Raw genomic sequence first — 17,591 nt, 5'->3', positions numbered from 1 at the left:
ATTATTATATATTACACAAAACATTTTAAGTCAATTATTGTATAGAACACACATTTTTTTATTTTAAGTGAATTATTGAATAGAGCACAAAATATTTTATTTTAAAGGGAATATAGCCTCTAAAGCATGTATCAGATTATACCCCTTCAATTTTTCGAAATTTTCCTGTACAATGGCGCCAAACATTACTAAAGCCAATTGAAGCAAGAGCGGCCAGAGCTGCAAATGTTGGTGTTCCACACCAAATACCTGATGTTATATTCCCTTTAAGTCAATTATTGAATAGAACACAAAATATTTTGTTTGAAGTCAATTATTGAATAGAACACAAAATATTTTATTTTAAGTCAGTTATTGTATAGAACACAAAATATTTTAATTTAATTCAATTATTGTATAGAACACAAAATATTTTATTTTAAGTCAATTATTGTACAGAACACAAAATATTTTATTTAAGTCAATTATTGTATAGAACACAAAATATTTTATTTTATGTCAATTATTATAAAGAACAAAAAATATTTTATAGGTGCGTATCTACTCATGTTTTAATTAAGACTATTAAAATTTTACAGAAATAATTATACAGCAAACAACTTACATCATTTCATGTATTCCTAAAAATTAAAAAAAAACAATTATAAAACGCAAAAAGACAAAAGTCATTTACGTTCACACTTGAGGGTTAAATCGGTTTTAAATTCTGTTTGAAGCGACTTCCAGTTTTTCTTGGTTCGCGCGTACAAAATCACTTCAGCCCATATCGGTTAAACCCAAGGCTTAACGTCATTTCAAATTATGAACAGAATATTTAAATTACGAGAATTTATCGCAATATTATTTGACGTTATTTCGAATTTCAGTCGCGGCATTTTCGAAAAAAATGCAATTTTATATCTCCGCCTTGTCGTTTTGAAAGTGATTCTATGCTAACCGACTTGACCAAGCTGCTTTCCGAACCCACACGAAGCGATTTCTCATGTTGGTTTTGAAAACAGTTATTTAAAAAAAGTGATTCAGTGGTATGTGTGTACGTGGCTTAATAGTCCTGGCTTGATTACACATTCATTACCGTTAAGGTAGTAAAATCAAACCGCCATCAACCACCATAATAGTTGCCGTCATAAAAGAAGCATCAGAGGAAGCCATGAATGCAATCGGTTTGGCAACCTCCATTGGGTCGCCATTTCTCTTTAAGGCGTGCATCTTCGCCATGGATATCGATGTGGCTTCCAGAACGTCTTTGTCTTTGATACCAGCAGCATCCAGTATGCTAGTCATTATCACTCCCGGATTTATCGCGTTTATTCGAATGCCATCCTGAGCCAATGATATCGCCAAGCCTATTAAATATAAGGTCTTATTATTAGTGAGGTTTTATTTTCATACAAAAGATCAAAAGAAATCAGGAGCAGAAAATCTTGAATTTAGACCGACTGGCCCGATGAGATATCTGAGAGGCAAACTATTTTCCAAGATTCTGCTTTCGTGAAATGCATTCTTCCTACAGGTCTATTTAAACGGATTTTATCAAAACCTACATTCCTCCTTGGTAAAAAAAGATTTTTTTCTTATTGAGGCTTTAAGACCAATTTTTAAGTATTTAATTCGTTATATCGGCAAAAGAAATTAGATTTTAATTAAAAATAATTATAAATAAAATAATTTATAAATAGTTCTTTCTATAAAGTAACATGGCCTTATTGTTTTAATGTAGCTCTTACGTCACTATATTTACCTTTTACCACAATACGAGCGAGCGCCCGAATGACGAGGAGCTTCCTATTTTCTAACGCTCATACGCGTGCTTAGATAATTCTACCAAAGCTCAGTCTTGTGACGTAAAAGAAACACGTTATACTATTTCTTTTAACAAGTTGGAAAAGCGTAAAAAATATAGAAATAACTATTGGAATTATGATTCCATGGAGGCAGAGCCGAGAAAAACATAACGGTTTAAGACAATGAAGCGAGTTTAAAACAATTCCATTGGAGCTCATACAAAAACATGTCAGTCATTGCCAGATTAGAACCTAGAATAGGTGATCAGTTTCAGACTTTCCACTACTATTTAATAAAAAAGCTATCTCAAAGTAACAAACTTTTCGTTATATTATCAACCGCCGCTTTAGAAGCCGAATATATATTAAACGCTGGGAAAACTCGATGAGAACTAGCACTCGACACGTTGACGATGTTGCCCTGGGTCTTCTTCAAATGGGGCGTCGTCAGTTGAACCATGTGGAACAGACCTCTGAAGTTGGTACCCATAATGCTATCGATATCCGTGAGTGGTGTCTTTTCAAAATCCGGATGAAAAATGGAAAATCCGGCGTTATTGATCAAAATGTCCAGTTGGCCAAAGTGATCCAGCGTCTTCTGGACGATGGCGGCCGCCTCTTCTTCAATACTGACATCGCCAATCAATGGCAGAACCTTGTCCTTGGATATGCCAGTTTTGAGACATTCCTGGACAGTGTCTTGAAGCTTCTGGGCGTTTCTGCCATTGACAGCGACGGCGCATCCCAAAGAGGAGAAATGAATGGCAGTTGCTGCTCCGATTCCAGAACTGGCACCCGTAATAATCGCCACTTTGTCTTTCAAACACACCATTTTGCTGGAAAGAAAAAAATATATAATAATTGTGCTATTCAAAATAAAACCTCCGTGTGCATTGAATCAAAATATATATATTACCTTAGTTCGAAAAATACTAAATCTATTATACTTTTCTCACTGACAGTAATAACAATTTTTTTTGACAACCAAACCTATCCTGATAGATTTAAGGGGAAACTCTGTTTATATTTAGTAAAATTTTGGCCGTCAGATGAGATAAGGACTCTCTCAGCATCACGTGGTATCGAGTAGAGTATACACTGAAATAAATTGTCCCTAACCAGAGGCGATTGTAATTCATTCCTATCTCATTCGAAAAATTTGCAATTAAAAATTAAGAGTTTAGAAGTTTCGACATTGCAATAAAGAATATAAAACATAATCTTAAATAACGATGGCAAAAATGTGATTCGAAACGCCAGTTTTAAACAATTTAACAATAAAATAATTTAGGGTCTACTCTGGAAATACGATCTGAAAATATTTTAAATTTTTATCGAGAAGAACCCGCCTATGGTCATTGAATTACGAATAAAGTAAAACAATCGTGATACGACCGTTAATTTTAATAAGAAAAAACACAGTACTTTGGCAGAATATGCCTTCGAGGCGGTTACAAAATTAACAGAAATTAAGTTGGAAATGCAAGAGAAATTGTGCACGTTTTTCGTTTCCCATCTGTAAAGTTGATGACGCGTTTTCCATCACGGAGCTGGCAATGACGTAATTTTGGTAATATCCCGTGAACAAGGTTTCATTGAAGAAAATACTTTTATGGAATACTTATGAGTGATAATCTTACGTATTATATTATTAAACACAAAATAAGTCTTCTTAGCAGACGAAAATCCAGCAGTTTTGACCGTAACAAGTAAAGGTATTTTCACGGGTAAAATTAATTTTTAAGGACAACAAATGTGGAGTAAAGAAAAATATTTGGTAGAACCTACTATAATTGTATCATGACTCTGAAGCTAGTGCGTTTTTTCTAGGAACAAAACACATAGCACCCCACACAAGGAGAACGCAACCCGTCAAAAGTCGTGGATTTTCTTTTGTACATTTTTCATTGGTTAGACGCTTTAGCTAATTGTATGTGCGGACTATCTTGTACAGGTATTGACTAAATTAAAACCATGGAAACCACTGTTGTACAATAAAAATTATTTTATTAAAAATAATTTTTATTGTACAACAGTGGTTTCCATGGTTTTAATTTAGATGCTTTAGCGCCTGCTGCCGTCGGAAGGGGAAAATTCGTAAATTGTCTTTCCCCCGCCCGTAAAATGTTTAGTGTAAAGGCTCGTCCAATGAAATTTGTACACAACACAGCGTTAGCGTGTTTACAGGCTAGCTGCGTTCTCCTTGTGGTTGTTGCTCCTAGCTTTATTGATGTACGGCTTTTGCCAATGTTCGAATGCTTTTTGAGCAGAATCGTACACTTAGTTTTCCACACGTCCATTTCGTTTAAAAGCCGTCAAATTGTAACGTGCCAGCTTTAAGGCAAAATATTAAATTTTTCATCATAACGCTAATACTTGATTTTAGTTGGAACGTAGCAAGAAATGGTTGCGCTCTACGTCATAAATTAACTTTAACAAGTCTACAAGCACGAGCTAAGCTCCCGAACGACGTCCAAGTTTCCAGCGCACGTGCAAATAATGACCGACAAAAAACTTTATCATAAAGCTCTGTCTCTCTGTCCCGTGATGTTAAAGGGAATAGAGCCCCTAGTACTTCTGTCGCTCCCCCAAGAGTTCCAATACTGACCACTCTTACCAATGGCTCTTATAATTCTGGTGCTGCTTAGTGGTTTATTGTAGGATAATCCCTATAATTGTTGGGGTCCCTTGTAAAGCACACGTTGGAGGTTATATTCCCTTTATGAGCAAAATTTAATAAATCTAAAAATATCATTTTAATTTCTTTAAAAAAATATTATTGATAACTTAATACTTACTCGTTTACACGGTCTATAAAGGTAAATGACATAAACTTACTTTATTTACCGCTTAGATTGAGTCGGAGAATATGAACGAAGAAAAAACAGAATGTCGTGTTTATATACCGCTGCTGATATTTTGACCTTCGCCTCAGCGCTTTCCCAGCCACTATAATTTAGAATATAAAGAAAATTATATTTTTCCATTATGGCTTTATTTACTAGGTACACATTTTGTGAAATATATACGCATAATAACGTGGAAAAATATTGGGCGAGGTGTATTCCAATAGGATTGAAATCGCGTTTTAAATTGTAAATAGTAAATCCATTTGATATTTATAATTAAGGAAAATGTAGGTTATGGCAACTCTTTAAATCGCCTGGATTCACTTTTAAATTGCTATATTTAGTCTACAATTATGTTAATACCTACATTTCCGTTATATTGAAATTAGCTTACGTGATGAGAATTATACATTAGTTTGTAATAGTTAGAAAATATTCTTCATCATTTTGCGCAAGCCAAATCATTTCAATATTTCAGCCAATTCATTTCATTATTTCCTCCAATTCATAACAATATTTCTGCAAATTCATTTCAATATTTCAGCCAAATCATTTCAATATTTCTGCAAATTCATTTCAATATTTCAGCCAATTCATTTCAATATTTCAGCCAATTCATTTCAATATTTCCTCCAATTCATTACAATATTTCAGCCAATTCATTTCAATATTTCCGCCAATTAATTTAAATATTTGAGCCAATTCATTTCCATATTTCTAGACATGTTCCTTTTAATTTAATTTGTTTTATTTTACTATTAAGACCGTGCTAGAAAACGTGCAGGGCAAACTCGTAGAAGTGTAAACGTAGCGTTATAGCGATCAAACGTTACTCAGCTACAAATAATTCCGTTCATGTTTTAAAGATGCTGGCTTTATCTTCCAAATTAAAAGACGAAGTTTCATACAGTACAGGTTCTTATTATCTTCTAGTTGGACATAATTCAATTTAACCCCATCTTGTGTCAAACACCAGTACTAAGCATTCGCAGGGCTTAACCTTAATTAAAATCAAATTTCGATATTTTATGTATTAAGAAAAGGTAATTATGAAAGATATTATTATATTAGGAAAAGGTATTATTATATTATGAAAGGTATTATGAAAGGTAATATGAAAGGAAATATAAATGGTTATTATGAAAGGTAATATAAATGGTAATTTTGAAATGTATAATTTCTATATTTTATGTTTTAAATCAGAAAAGGTAATTATGAAAGGTAATTTAAATGGTAATTATGAAAGGTATAATTTCTATATTTTATGTTTTAAATCAGAAAAGGTAATTATGAAAGGTAATATAAATGGTAATTATGAAAGGTATAATTTCTATATTTTATGTTTTAAATCAGAAAAGATAATTATGAAAGGTAATATAAATGGTAATTATGAAAGGTATAATTTCTATATTTTATGTTTTAAATCAGAAAAGATAATTAAGAATGGTATTATTATATTATGAAAGGTATTATTATATTATGAAAGGTATTATTATATTATAAAAAGTATTATTATATTATGAAAGGTATTATTAAATTATGAAAGGTATAATTTCGATATTTTAGGTTTTAAATCAGAGATGATAATTATGAAAGGTATTATTATATTATGAACGGTATTATAAAAGGTAATAATATGATTATTATGATAGGTATAATTTGATAAGAAAATACTACGTGATTCAGATTTTCGACATTTAATTAAAAGTTTATTATAATTTACAGCAGTTTTTAGGTTGCTAGTTAGATTTTATTGGAAGGAGCGCATTCCGAAAAAAAAAGTATTTAAACAACTCCTTTTGCGTTGAGTTTGTAAGTTCGTTAAATTGGTTTTCCCATGAGCTCTACGCTTTCCATTTTCGATAAACCCTTGTTGCGATTAACGGTAATAGTGAGTGTAGGGCACTGCTGACTCGCGTGCCTCCACTCTCTTACGCATTGTAACCCGGCCATCCGAATTAAGAAGTCGGTCTATGATTTGGGCCTAAGGGGTCGCTAATAATAACAGGAGGTCAGTCAGCTTTTGACAGTATTATCAGGTAAGATTTACATCTCATGTGGCAGGAACCGTTTCTGGATTCAGTGTTTGACCTAAAGGAACGCAAAAAATAGGCCGGTTAAGCTACCCTTTCAAAACGTGAATGGGGTAACTTAGACGAATATAGTTTGCACACAATAAAATAACGTTTACACGCCTAGAAATTTACCCTAGACGATTTCTACGGGTGGTTTAACCTGTCTTATAAAGAACGTTAATGAGATTTCGTGTTTCTCAGGGGGACAATGTAATTACCAAAAGGTACTAATTTAATTGACGATCTCTAACATTGGGACCAGACCGTATTTGGAATGCATTACAATTTTAATATTAATGATGTTTTTTTGTCGGAATAGGAACGTTATTAGAAGTATCGATTGCTGGAATTGGAAAATTAACAATTCTGCATAATGTAGCGATGGGATAACCATTTTCTTAGCGCCGAAAACGAGACCAAATAAATGTCACTGCTTTGTAAAGGTACGTACTACCTATGAATAGATTGACCAGCATTTCAACTTGTTATGCGCTCTTAAGAAATTTACTTCGATGATGCACGATAAATCGTCCGACCTATTCATTTGAGTTATGATATGATGTTATTATACACTATCTAGTTTTTCCATATAAAGAAAATTCTATTTACATTTCTGAAGCAATTTTAGATTTGTGGGTAATGGAAATGAAAATGATGCCTTAGCTCCTGTGGTAGTGCTTTCTTTTATACTATTTTCATGAACTTTGTACATTTCTTCGTATTACACGTGATTTAAACATACTTCAGATTCTAAGCGAAAACCGTTATTTTCCGCACGGAACATTCACTGTGAAACCCCACGATAGGTACTGATAACTCCACTCCTCATTCTCGAAAATTAAAAAGCAAATCGTCGCCTCATTAAAATGTACGCACGGTTTTAAGAGCCGTACACTGGTCTTTCTAATAATAACGCTTTAACAATTAAACATGACACGATACGGGATTTGTATTATCGTTCTCTCCAATTCAATCTATTTCCGCTCTGAAAACGAAATACGTTACCTCACACTCGAGTCTAAATCCGATTTTCATTTCTTTAACTGCAGTGAAACCATGTCGCCGCTGAAACCCTAGTTTTAACCAGATATATATTTAGATCTCACATCATCATTCTGCCACACACATGCCCATAACTCGTCAATGTTTTAAGCGAACAAACTATAAAAGAGGCATAGGATAATAATAATAATATTAATGTTTATCGATGTTCTAAACCCTAGTGGCGTAGGTACGCTCTCCCATCCCCCCGGGTTCCACCCGTTTGGGGGTGAAACCCAACCGTTAAAAAAATAAAAAGATTCACAAACTATATTGAATTGAAAGGCAGTGTTGGTTCAAGCAAACGACTGGCGAAAGTATAGCGCTAAATCCACCCGGTGGCGGAAAAGAGAAACGTAACGCGTCCCGCAATGCATGATGCCAGCTGCTTTGGTAAGAGAGAGGTGCGTAGAGAGAGAAAAGGGGAAGGAAGAAGCTTCAATTTATCTCTACCAGGTGCCGGTACTATCGCCTGTTTTCTTCTTTTTTGCACGTCCAGTGCTGGTACAAGGGCGCTATACGCGTTTCAAACTTAGAGGTGATAGGCTTATGCTTATTACTATCAAATTCTTCACCACAATGGAATTGAAGTTAAAGCAACTAGATTTCGTGGCATTGTTCTGAGGCCTTTGCTCCAATCTTAAGCCTATTGACTCACCTACTTTAACCCCCTTTTTCTTTCTCTTAAAAAAAACCAACCTACTCATAAACTAGAGATTGTGTCGTTCCGTGTCTTTAAGAACTTCTGGAATTTTCGCATTCCGGAATTTCAACTTTCACGAAAATCTTTGGCGAGTTCAGGTTTCCTTTTTCCAGTTCGCCGTTAATCTTTTAGAAGTTATCTTATTTCTGCAATATCTACGGTAGTTGCAGGGTGAAAAACGTTTACTCTTTCCTAATTATAACGGCATCACATAGTGATTTCCCAGTCTGTTTATTCAGTACTATCTATGGTTTATTTTAAGGGTTAGCCGGCTCGTGAAATTCCAGTTCTGATACGAAATACTATCGGAGTGTTAGATTAACATTTCCAAGGACGGAAAGTAGAAGAAAAAAGTTCAAAAGGTAATGACTGTTGGAAAAAATAAACATGTGTATCAAAATAAAGATTACATTTTTATAATCGCTACAAAATTGAAATTTTTATGGTTCGTTATTTATGCCGGGGGACACTTTTATTCTGAAAAGTCATTGATATCTGAAAAACATTTCTCAATTTTCCCAATATTATTTTTGTGCACTTGTTGCTAGATCAAATTTGCCCATGAGAAAGTTGCAGAGCGTCCGTCCCAGTGGTGGTTACAGAAAAAACTCAAAGGGGGGGTGCTAACAGACATCTTGAGCTAGGGGTTTAATAACAAATCATAAAGTCACAGGGCAGGGGCGCGCCCTCCTCTATCCGTGCACCGCATTTGGTGCTGGCCCACCCACGTCATGGGTGGGGCGCGCCCCATATGTATCCGCCACTGCATCTGGAGCGTCATTACAAACGTACTAATATCGTTAGTTCGGAATGTGTGTCTTTTATTTAAATTCAATGAACCTTTCTGAGCTTCTAATACTTAGCTTCTGTTCTGAAAGCATTATTGATCAGAAAAAAATTAAATTAAAACATATTAAACCAAATAATAAAATTTAAAAACTTGATCGATATGAAGATTGTATTTACAATTAACATTAGCAAGGTCTAACTAAAATGGTATAAATTGCTTAGAAACTTCCATATTTTGCCCATAAAGGTCGCCAAAAATATTGACGAGTTGGCATTAGTTCATTACGATTCCTTAAAGGCTCAATAAAATAGAAAAAAATGCTTCGTGAACAGAAAAATAGTTATATCTGGAGCATAAAACGCAACGAGAACGCCGCTAGTCTTTAAATAACTTTAAGCAATGTAATCTTGAAAATAAAGGGGAATTCAATAAAATTAAAATAGAACCAAAAAGACAAGCTCCGATACCGGGAATTGAACCCGGGCCTTCTGGGTGAAAGCCAGATATCCTATCCACTAGACCATATCGGATGATTATCACCGCCTCTTTCCGCAAAAGCGTTGGCCATCTCGCTTTTAAATAGACGTTATCCTTCAATTAAAGGAAATTTAATGAAATTAAAGGGAAACCAACGTCAAGCTCCGATACCTGGAATCGAACCCGGGCCTTCTGGGTGAAAGCCAGATTTTTTTGCCACTAGACCATGTCGGATGAACATAACCGCATCTCTTTCCGCCAAAGCGTCGGTCATCTCGCATTCAAATAAAAGTTATCCTTTAATTAAAGAAATTTTAATGAAAGTAAAGGGAAACCAAAGTCAAGCTCCGATACCGGGAATCGAACCCGGGCCTTCTGGGTGCAAGCCAGATATCCTAGCCACTAGACCATATCGGATTAGCGCAATTTCTACTCTCTCGCCAATGCGCGCGCTTATAAGGCATGAAAACACCGTTTTTTTAAGAGTCGAAATAAGGAAAATATAACCAATTTTTAAATATGAGGAGAAGCTCCGATACCGGGAATCGAACCCGGGCCTTCTGGGTGAAAGCCAGATATCCTAGCCACTAGACCATATCGGATGAAAGGAGCTGCGACTCTCTCGCCAATGCGCGCGCTTATAAGGCATGAAAACACCGTTTTTTTAAGAGTCGAAATAAGGAAAATATAACCAAATTTTAAATATGAGGAGAAGCTCCGATACCGGAAATCGAACCCGGGCCTTCTGGGTGAAGGCCAGATATCCTAGCCACTAGACCACATCGAATGAGCGCAATTTCTACTCTCTCGCCAATGCGCGCGCTTATAAGGCATGAAAACACCGTTTTTTTAAGAATCGAAATATGGAAAATATAACAAATCTTTAAATATGAGGAGAAGCTCCGATACCGGGAATTGAACCCGGGCCTTCTGGGTGAAAGCCAGATACCCTAGCCACTAGACCATATCGGATGAACGCAATTTCTACTCTCTCGCCAATGCGGGCGCTTATAAGGCATGAAAACACCGTTTTTTTAAGAATCGAGATAATGATAATATAACCAATTTTTAAATATAAGAAGAAGCTCCGATACCGGGAATCGAACCCGGGCCTTCTGGGTGAAAGCCAGATACCCTAGCCACTAGACCATATCGGATGAGCGCAATTTCTACTCTCTCGCCAATGCGCGCGCCTATACGGCATGAAAACACCGTTTTTTTTAAGGGTCGAGATAAGGAAAATATAACCAATTTTTAAATATAAGGAGAAGCTCCGATACCGGGAACCGAACCCGGGGCTTCTGGGTGAAAGCCAGATATCCTAGCCACTAGACCATATCGGATGAACGCAATTCCTACTCTCTCGCCAATGCGCGCGCTTATAAGGCATGAAAACACCGTTTTTTTAAGAATCGAAATAAGGAAAATATAACCAATTTTTAAATATGAGGAGAAGCTCCGATACCGGGAATCGAACCCGGGCCTTCTGGGTGAAAGCCAGATATCCTAGCCACTAGACCATATCGGATGAAAGGAGCTGCGACTCTCTCGCCAATGCGCGCGCTTATAAGGCATGAAAACACCGTTTTTTTAAGAGTCGAAATAAGGAAAATATAACCAAATTTTAAATATGAGGAGAAGCTCCGATACCGGAAATCGAACCCGGGCCTTCTGGGTGAAGGCCAGATATCCTAGCCACTAGACCACATCGAATGAGCGCAATTTCTACTCTCTCGCCAATGCGCGCGCTTATAAGGCATGAAAACACCGTTTTTTTAAGTATCGAAATAAGGAAAATATAACAAATTTTTAAATATGAGGAGAAGCTCCGATACCGGGAATTGAACCCGGGCCTTCTGGGTGAAAGCCAGATACCCTAGCCACTAGACCATATCGGATGAGCGCAATTTCTACTCTCTCGCCAATGCGCGCGCTTATACGGCATGAAAACACCGTTTTTTTTAAGGGTCGAGATAAGGAAAATATAACCAATTTTTAAATATGAGGAGAAGCTCCGATACCGGGAATCGAACCCGGGCCTTCTGGGTGAAAGCCAGATATCCTAGCCACTAGACCATATCGGACGAACGCAATTCCTACTCTCTCGCCAATGCGCGCGCTTATAAGGCATGAAAACACCGTTTTTTTTAAGAGTCGAAATAAGGAAAATATAACCAATTTTTAAATATGAGGAGAAGCTCCGATACCGGGAATCGAACCCGGGCCTTCTGGGTGAAAGCCAGGTATCCTAGCCACTACACCATATCGGATGAGCGCAGTTTCTACTCTCTCGCCAATGCGCGCGCTTATAAGGCATGAAAACACCGTTTTTTTAAGAATCGAAATAAGGAAAATATAACAAATTTTTAAATATGAGGAGAAGCTCCGATACCGGGAATTGAACCCGGGCCTTCTGGGTGAAAGCCAGATATCCTAGCCACTAGACCATATCGGATGAATGCAATTTCTACTCTCTCGCCAATGCGGGCGCTTATAAGGCATGAAAACACCGTTTTTTAAGAATCGAGATAATGATAATATAACCAATTTTTAAATATAAGAAGAAGCTCCGATACCGGGAATCGAACCCGGGCCTTCTGGGTGAAAGCCAGATATCCTAGCCACTAGACCATATCGGATGAAAACTATTTCTACTCTCTCGCCAATGCGCGCGCTTATAAGGCATGAAAACACCGTTTTTTTAAGAATCGAAATAAGGAAAATATAACCAATTTTTAAATATGAGGAGAAGCTCCGATACCGGGAATCGAACCCGGGCCTTCTGGGTGAAAGCCAGATATCCTAGCCACTACACCATATCGGATGAGCGCAGTTTCTACTCTCTCGCCAATGCGCGCGCTTATAAGGCATGAAAACACCGTTTTTTTAAGAATCGAAATAAGGAAAATATAACCAATTTTTAAATATGAGGAGAAGCTCCGATACCGGGAATCGAACCCGGGCCTTCTGGGTGAAAGCCAGATATCCTAGCCACTAGACCATATCGGATGAACGCAATTCCTACTCTCTCGCCAATGCGCGCGCTTATAAGGCATGAAAACACCGTTTTTTTTAAGAGTCGAAATAAGGAAAATATAACCAATTTTTAAATATGAGGAGAAGCTCCGATACCGGGAATCGAACCCGGGCCTTCTGGGTGAAAGCCAGGTATCCTAGCCACTACACCATATCGGATGAGCGCAATTTCTACTCTCTCGCCAATGCGCGCGCTTATAAGGCATGAAAACACCGTTTTTTTAAGAGTCGAAATAAGGAAAATATAACCAATTTTTAAATATGAGGAGAAGCTCCGATACCGGGAATCGAACCCGGGCCTTCTGGGTGAAAGCCAGATATCCTAGCTCTCCGTGTTTCGCCGCGGTAAGCCTAAGCTTGCTTTTTGCCGGTTTATTTTTGCTATCTGTTATTTTTCGTTAATTTAATTTAATAGTTGTTCATTTTTTAATCTCGTTACCCCTCCTGGGTGTTTCTACCCAGGATGGAAGCTCTAAAACGGTCTGTTTTTATCGATTTTAAGCGGAATCTACCTAGTTTTGACGTTGTTTCTACGGCCGTTATGGCGAATTTTGGATTGGATTGTGTTTCTTCTCTCGTTGCCTGTGATGAGGGTGGTTATATTCTAACGCTGAAGAATGTAGCCGATGTCGTTGGCGTAATCGACTCTGGGTTAGATATCAATGGTGATGTTTATGAAATATCAAGCGTTTCCGCGAAGACGGTGAATGTCGCCTTTTATGATCTGCCGGAATTCGTGACGGATGAGTCAGTTTTGTCGAAGCTTACATCCCTTGGCTGCGAAATTAAAGGAAAAATTGTCTGGCATAAAAAATCTTCGTTTTATTGTGGATTACGTACTGTGCGGGTTACTTTACCTGAGGGGTTGTCTTCGCTCCCTTATCGCTTACGTGTCGCCGATGCTCTCGGTCGGGAGAAGTTTCACGCTGTGAAGCATGATTCCCAGATCAAGGTGTGTAACAAATGTTATTCTACCGATCATATATATCGTCAGTGTCCGGAGTTCAAGTGTTTCAAGTGCCAGAAGCAGGGACATGTCATCCGGGACTGTCCTCTATGGCCCCGGAAGGTGCCCCGCGATTTCGAAGTGGAGTCAGGCGGTGGTGATGACGGTGAAGCGATGGTCGTCGACCCTGCCTCAGTTGTTATTCCTCAAGGCTCTACGGTCCGGGCCGGTGGCGGTGAATCTTCAGTCGTCGGTGCCGGTGTCAAGTCTGATCCACGTCGGGGTGCTAAGCATTCGATGTCGTCTAGTGATGGTGATGTTGGTAAGGAGCTGTCTTCTTCTTCTGGCTCTGCTACGAAAGTTCAAAGGGTTCCCGTTGCAATGCGTCTGTACCCTTTCGAGGGTCAACGCCGGCCTGAGTGGTGGCCTAAGGAGGTTGTTTGGCCGCCATCTTCGGAGAACGAATATTTTGCTCGGGTGTGTCGGTATCAGGGTCAGCCGGTTACCAGTCCTCTGTATAAGGACTTTGTGATCCCGGATGATTACGGTTTCAAGGTATAAGCTATGGCCAAACTGAAGTGTATTCTATGAATGTATTGTAATATTTTCTATGTTATGTCGACCATCATTCTTTGTTTTTTATTTCCAATACGAGTGTTTTCAATTATTTATGTAATTTCCATGCTGTGCGATTTAAATGTTTGCTTAGTTTCGTTTATTCATACTTAACATATAATGCAATGATTTATCGTTTAAGATTTCGCCTATTATTTTTTTGGGGTGTCGTACGACCCACTTATTTAATTTCGGTTATTTATTCATTACCTTTATGTATCTTTCAGTTGCCTTTTTTCGAGACAGAATTGTTATTTTTTCCTCGAAAGCCAGATATCCTAGCCACTAGATCATATCGGATGAACATCACCGCTTCTCTTTCCGCAAAAGCGTCGGCCATCTCGCTTTCAAATAAACGTTATTCTTAAATTAATGGAAATTGAGTTAAAATCAAAAGACAAGCTCCGATACCGGGAATCGAACCTGGGCCTCCTGGGTGAAAGCCAGATATCCTAGCCACTAGACCATATCGCATGCGCATCCCCGCTTCTCTTTCCGCAAAAGCGTCGGCCATCTCGATTTCAAATAGACGTTATAATTAAATTAATGGAAATTGAGTAAAAATAAAGGGAAACCAAAGTCAAGCTCCGAAACCGGGAATCGAACCTGGGCCTTCTGGGTGAAAGCCAGATATCCTAGCCACTAGACAATATCGGATGACTATCACCGCTTCTCTTTCCGCAAAAGCGTCAACCATCTCGCTTTCAAATTAAAGCTATCCTTTACGTAATGGAAATTGAGTTAAAACCTAAAGTCAAGCTCCGATACCGGGAATCGAACCCGGGCCTTCTGGGTGAAAGCCAGATATCCTAGCCACTAGACCATATCGGATGAACATCACCGCTTCTCTTTAAGCAAAAGCGTCGGCCATCTCGCTTTAAAATAGACGTTATAATTAAATTAATGGAAATTGAGTGAAAATCAAAGACCAAGCTCCGATACCGGGAATCGAGCCCGGGCCTTCTGGCTGAAAGCCAGATATCCTAGCCACTAGACAATATCGGATGATTATCACCGCTTCTCTTTCCGCAAAAGCGTTGGCCATCTCGTTTTCAAATAAACGTTATCCTTAAATTAAAGGAAATTTAATGAAATAAAATCGAAACCAAAGTCAAGTTCCGATACCGGGAATCGAACCCGGGCCTTCTGGGTGAAAGCCAGATATCCTAGCCACTAGACCACATCGGATGAACATCACCGCTTCTCTTTAAGCAAAAGCGTCGGCCATCTCGCTTTAAATAGACGTTATAATTAAATTAATGGAAATTGAGTAAAAATCAGAGACCAAGCTCCGATACCGGGAAACGAACCCGGGCCTTCTGGGTGAAAGCCAGATATCCTAGCCACTAGACCATATCGGACGAACATCACCGCTTCTCTTTAAGCAAAAGCGTCGGCCATCTCGCTTTCAAATAGACGTTATAATTAAATTAATGGAAATTGAGTGAAAATCAACGACCAAGTTCCGATACCAGGAATCGAACCCGGGCCTTCTGGGTGACAGCCAGATATCCTAGCCAATAGACCAAATCGGATGAATATCAACGCTTCTCTTTAAGCAAAAGCGTCGGCCATCTCGCTTTCAAATAGACGTTATAATTAAATTAATGGAAATTGAGTGAAAATCAAAGACCAAGCTCCGATACCGGGAATCAAACCCGGGCCTTCTGGGTGAAAGCCAGATATCCTAGCCAAAAGACCAAATCGGATGAACATCAACGCTTCTCTTTAAGCAAAAGCGTCGGCCATCTCGCTTTCAAATAGACGTTATAATTAAATTAATGGAAATTGAGTGAAAATCAAAGACCAAGCTCCGATACCGGGAATCGAACCCGGGCCTTCTGGGTGAAAGCCAGATATCCTAGCCAATAGACCAAATCGGATGAACTTCACCGCTTCTCTTTAAGCAAAAGCGTCGGCTATCTCGCTTTCAAATAGACGTTATAATTAAATTAATGGAAATTGAGTGAAAATCAAAAGGCAAGCTCCGATACCAGGAATCGAACCCGGGCCTTCTGGGTGAAAGCCAGATATCCTAGCCAATAGACCAAATCATATGAACATCACAGCTTCTCTTTAAGCAAAAGCGTCGGCCATCTCGCTTTCAAATAGACGTTATAATTAAATTAATGGAAATTGAGTGAAAATCAAAGACCAAGCTCCGATACCGGGAATCGAACCAGGGCCTTCTGGGTGAAAGACAGATATCCTAGCCACTAGACAATATCGGATGATTATCACCGCTTCTCTTTCCGCAAAAGCGTTGGCCATCTCGCTTTCAAATAAACTTTATCCTTAAATTAAAGGAAATTTAATGAAATAAAATCGATACCAAAGTCAAGCTCCGATACCGGGAATCGAACCCGGGCCTTCTGGGTGATAGCCAGATATCCTAGCCAATAGACCAAATCGGATGAACATCACCGCTTCTCTTTATGCAAAAGCGTCGGCCATCTCACTTCAAAATAGACGTTATAATTAAATTAATGGAAATTGAGTGAAAATCAAAGACCAAGCTCCGATACCGGGAATCGAACCCGGGCCTTCTGGGTGAAAGCCAGATATCCTAGCCACTAGACCATATCGGATGAATATCACCGCTTCTCTTTCCGTAAAAGCGTCAACCATCTCGCTTTCAATTAAAAGTTATTCTATAATTAATGGAAATTGAGTGAAAATCAAAAGACAAGCTCCGATACCGGGAATCGAACCCGGGCCTTCTGGGTGAAAGCCAGATATCCTAGCCAATAGACCAAATCGGATGAACAGCAACGCTTCTCTTTAAGCAAAAGCGTCGGCCATCTCGCTTTCAAATAAACTTTATCCTTAAATTAAAGGAAATTTAATGAAATAAAATCGAAACCAAAGTCAAGCTCCGATACCGGAAATCGAACCCGGGCCTTCTGGGTGAAAGCCAGATATCCTAGCCACTAGACCATATCGGATGAACATAACCGCTTCTCTTTAATGAAAAGCGTCGGCCATCTTGCTTTCAAATAGACGTTACAATTAAATTAATGGAAATTGAGTGAAAATCAAAAGACAAGCTCCGATACCAGGAATCGAACCCGGGCCTTCTGGGTGAAGGCCGGATATCCTAGCCAATAGACCAAATCGGATGAACATCACCGCTTCTCTTTCCGCCAAAGCGTTGGCCATCTCGCATTCAAATAAACGTTATAATTAAATTAATGGAAATTGAGTGAAAATCAAAAGACAAGTTCCGATACCAGGAATCGAACCCGGGCCTTCTGGGTGAAAGCCAGATATTTTTT

At 38.3% G+C, this 17,591-nt stretch overlaps 1 protein-coding gene and 15 non-coding genes across 16 annotated transcripts; all 16 read right to left on the bottom strand.

The window, feature by feature from the left end:
- Positions 1 to 600: 600 nt before the first annotated feature.
- Positions 601 to 2,616, bottom strand: LOC149944495 (uncharacterized). The gene is made up of 3 exons (XM_090176369.1): positions 2,106 to 2,616; positions 1,098 to 1,346; positions 601 to 620 (listed from the first exon to the last, which is right to left on the bottom strand). The coding sequence occupies exons 1-3, from the start codon at positions 2,614 to 2,616 to the stop codon at positions 601 to 603; spliced, it is 780 nt and encodes a 259-aa protein (XP_090032495.1).
- Positions 2,617 to 9,700: 7,084 nt separating this feature from the next.
- On the bottom strand, positions 9,701 to 9,772 carry TRNAE-UUC (transfer RNA glutamic acid (anticodon UUC)). The gene has a single exon. It is a non-coding gene; the product is annotated as a tRNA-Glu (tRNA).
- Positions 9,773 to 10,064: 292 nt separating this feature from the next.
- On the bottom strand, positions 10,065 to 10,136 carry TRNAA-UGC (transfer RNA alanine (anticodon UGC)). Its single transcript has one exon. It is a non-coding gene; the product is annotated as a tRNA-Ala (tRNA).
- A 113-nt stretch (positions 10,137 to 10,249) lies between these two features.
- TRNAE-UUC (transfer RNA glutamic acid (anticodon UUC)) lies at positions 10,250 to 10,321 on the bottom strand. The gene has a single exon. It is a non-coding gene; the product is annotated as a tRNA-Glu (tRNA).
- A 298-nt stretch (positions 10,322 to 10,619) lies between these two features.
- On the bottom strand, positions 10,620 to 10,691 carry TRNAE-UUC (transfer RNA glutamic acid (anticodon UUC)). Its single transcript has one exon. It is a non-coding gene; the product is annotated as a tRNA-Glu (tRNA).
- Positions 10,692 to 10,804: 113 nt separating this feature from the next.
- Positions 10,805 to 10,876, bottom strand: TRNAE-UUC (transfer RNA glutamic acid (anticodon UUC)). The gene has a single exon. It is a non-coding gene; the product is annotated as a tRNA-Glu (tRNA).
- A 299-nt stretch (positions 10,877 to 11,175) lies between these two features.
- TRNAE-UUC (transfer RNA glutamic acid (anticodon UUC)) lies at positions 11,176 to 11,247 on the bottom strand. The gene has a single exon. It is a non-coding gene; the product is annotated as a tRNA-Glu (tRNA).
- A 298-nt stretch (positions 11,248 to 11,545) lies between these two features.
- On the bottom strand, positions 11,546 to 11,617 carry TRNAE-UUC (transfer RNA glutamic acid (anticodon UUC)). Its single transcript has one exon. It is a non-coding gene; the product is annotated as a tRNA-Glu (tRNA).
- A 114-nt stretch (positions 11,618 to 11,731) lies between these two features.
- Positions 11,732 to 11,803, bottom strand: TRNAE-UUC (transfer RNA glutamic acid (anticodon UUC)). The gene has a single exon. It is a non-coding gene; the product is annotated as a tRNA-Glu (tRNA).
- A 299-nt stretch (positions 11,804 to 12,102) lies between these two features.
- TRNAE-UUC (transfer RNA glutamic acid (anticodon UUC)) lies at positions 12,103 to 12,174 on the bottom strand. The gene has a single exon. It is a non-coding gene; the product is annotated as a tRNA-Glu (tRNA).
- A 112-nt stretch (positions 12,175 to 12,286) lies between these two features.
- TRNAE-UUC (transfer RNA glutamic acid (anticodon UUC)) lies at positions 12,287 to 12,358 on the bottom strand. Its single transcript has one exon. It is a non-coding gene; the product is annotated as a tRNA-Glu (tRNA).
- A 298-nt stretch (positions 12,359 to 12,656) lies between these two features.
- TRNAE-UUC (transfer RNA glutamic acid (anticodon UUC)) lies at positions 12,657 to 12,728 on the bottom strand. The gene has a single exon. It is a non-coding gene; the product is annotated as a tRNA-Glu (tRNA).
- A 2,347-nt stretch (positions 12,729 to 15,075) lies between these two features.
- Positions 15,076 to 15,147, bottom strand: TRNAE-UUC (transfer RNA glutamic acid (anticodon UUC)). The gene has a single exon. It is a non-coding gene; the product is annotated as a tRNA-Glu (tRNA).
- A 285-nt stretch (positions 15,148 to 15,432) lies between these two features.
- On the bottom strand, positions 15,433 to 15,504 carry TRNAE-UUC (transfer RNA glutamic acid (anticodon UUC)). The gene has a single exon. It is a non-coding gene; the product is annotated as a tRNA-Glu (tRNA).
- A 1,154-nt stretch (positions 15,505 to 16,658) lies between these two features.
- TRNAD-AUC (transfer RNA aspartic acid (anticodon AUC)) lies at positions 16,659 to 16,730 on the bottom strand. Its single transcript has one exon. It is a non-coding gene; the product is annotated as a tRNA-Asp (tRNA).
- Positions 16,731 to 16,832: 102 nt separating this feature from the next.
- Positions 16,833 to 16,904, bottom strand: TRNAE-UUC (transfer RNA glutamic acid (anticodon UUC)). The gene has a single exon. It is a non-coding gene; the product is annotated as a tRNA-Glu (tRNA).
- Between the last annotated feature and the right edge of the window lie 687 nt (positions 16,905 to 17,591).

The sequence above is a fragment of the Leiobunum rupestre genome, chromosome 5 (assembly GCF_980474605.1).
Source record: "Leiobunum rupestre chromosome 5, qqLeiRupe1.1.hap1, whole genome shotgun sequence".
Taxonomy (NCBI): Eukaryota; Metazoa; Arthropoda; class Arachnida; order Opiliones; family Sclerosomatidae; genus Leiobunum; species Leiobunum rupestre.
Note: the sequence above shows the minus strand (reverse complement) of the source record. Positions and strands in the feature narration are given on the sequence as shown.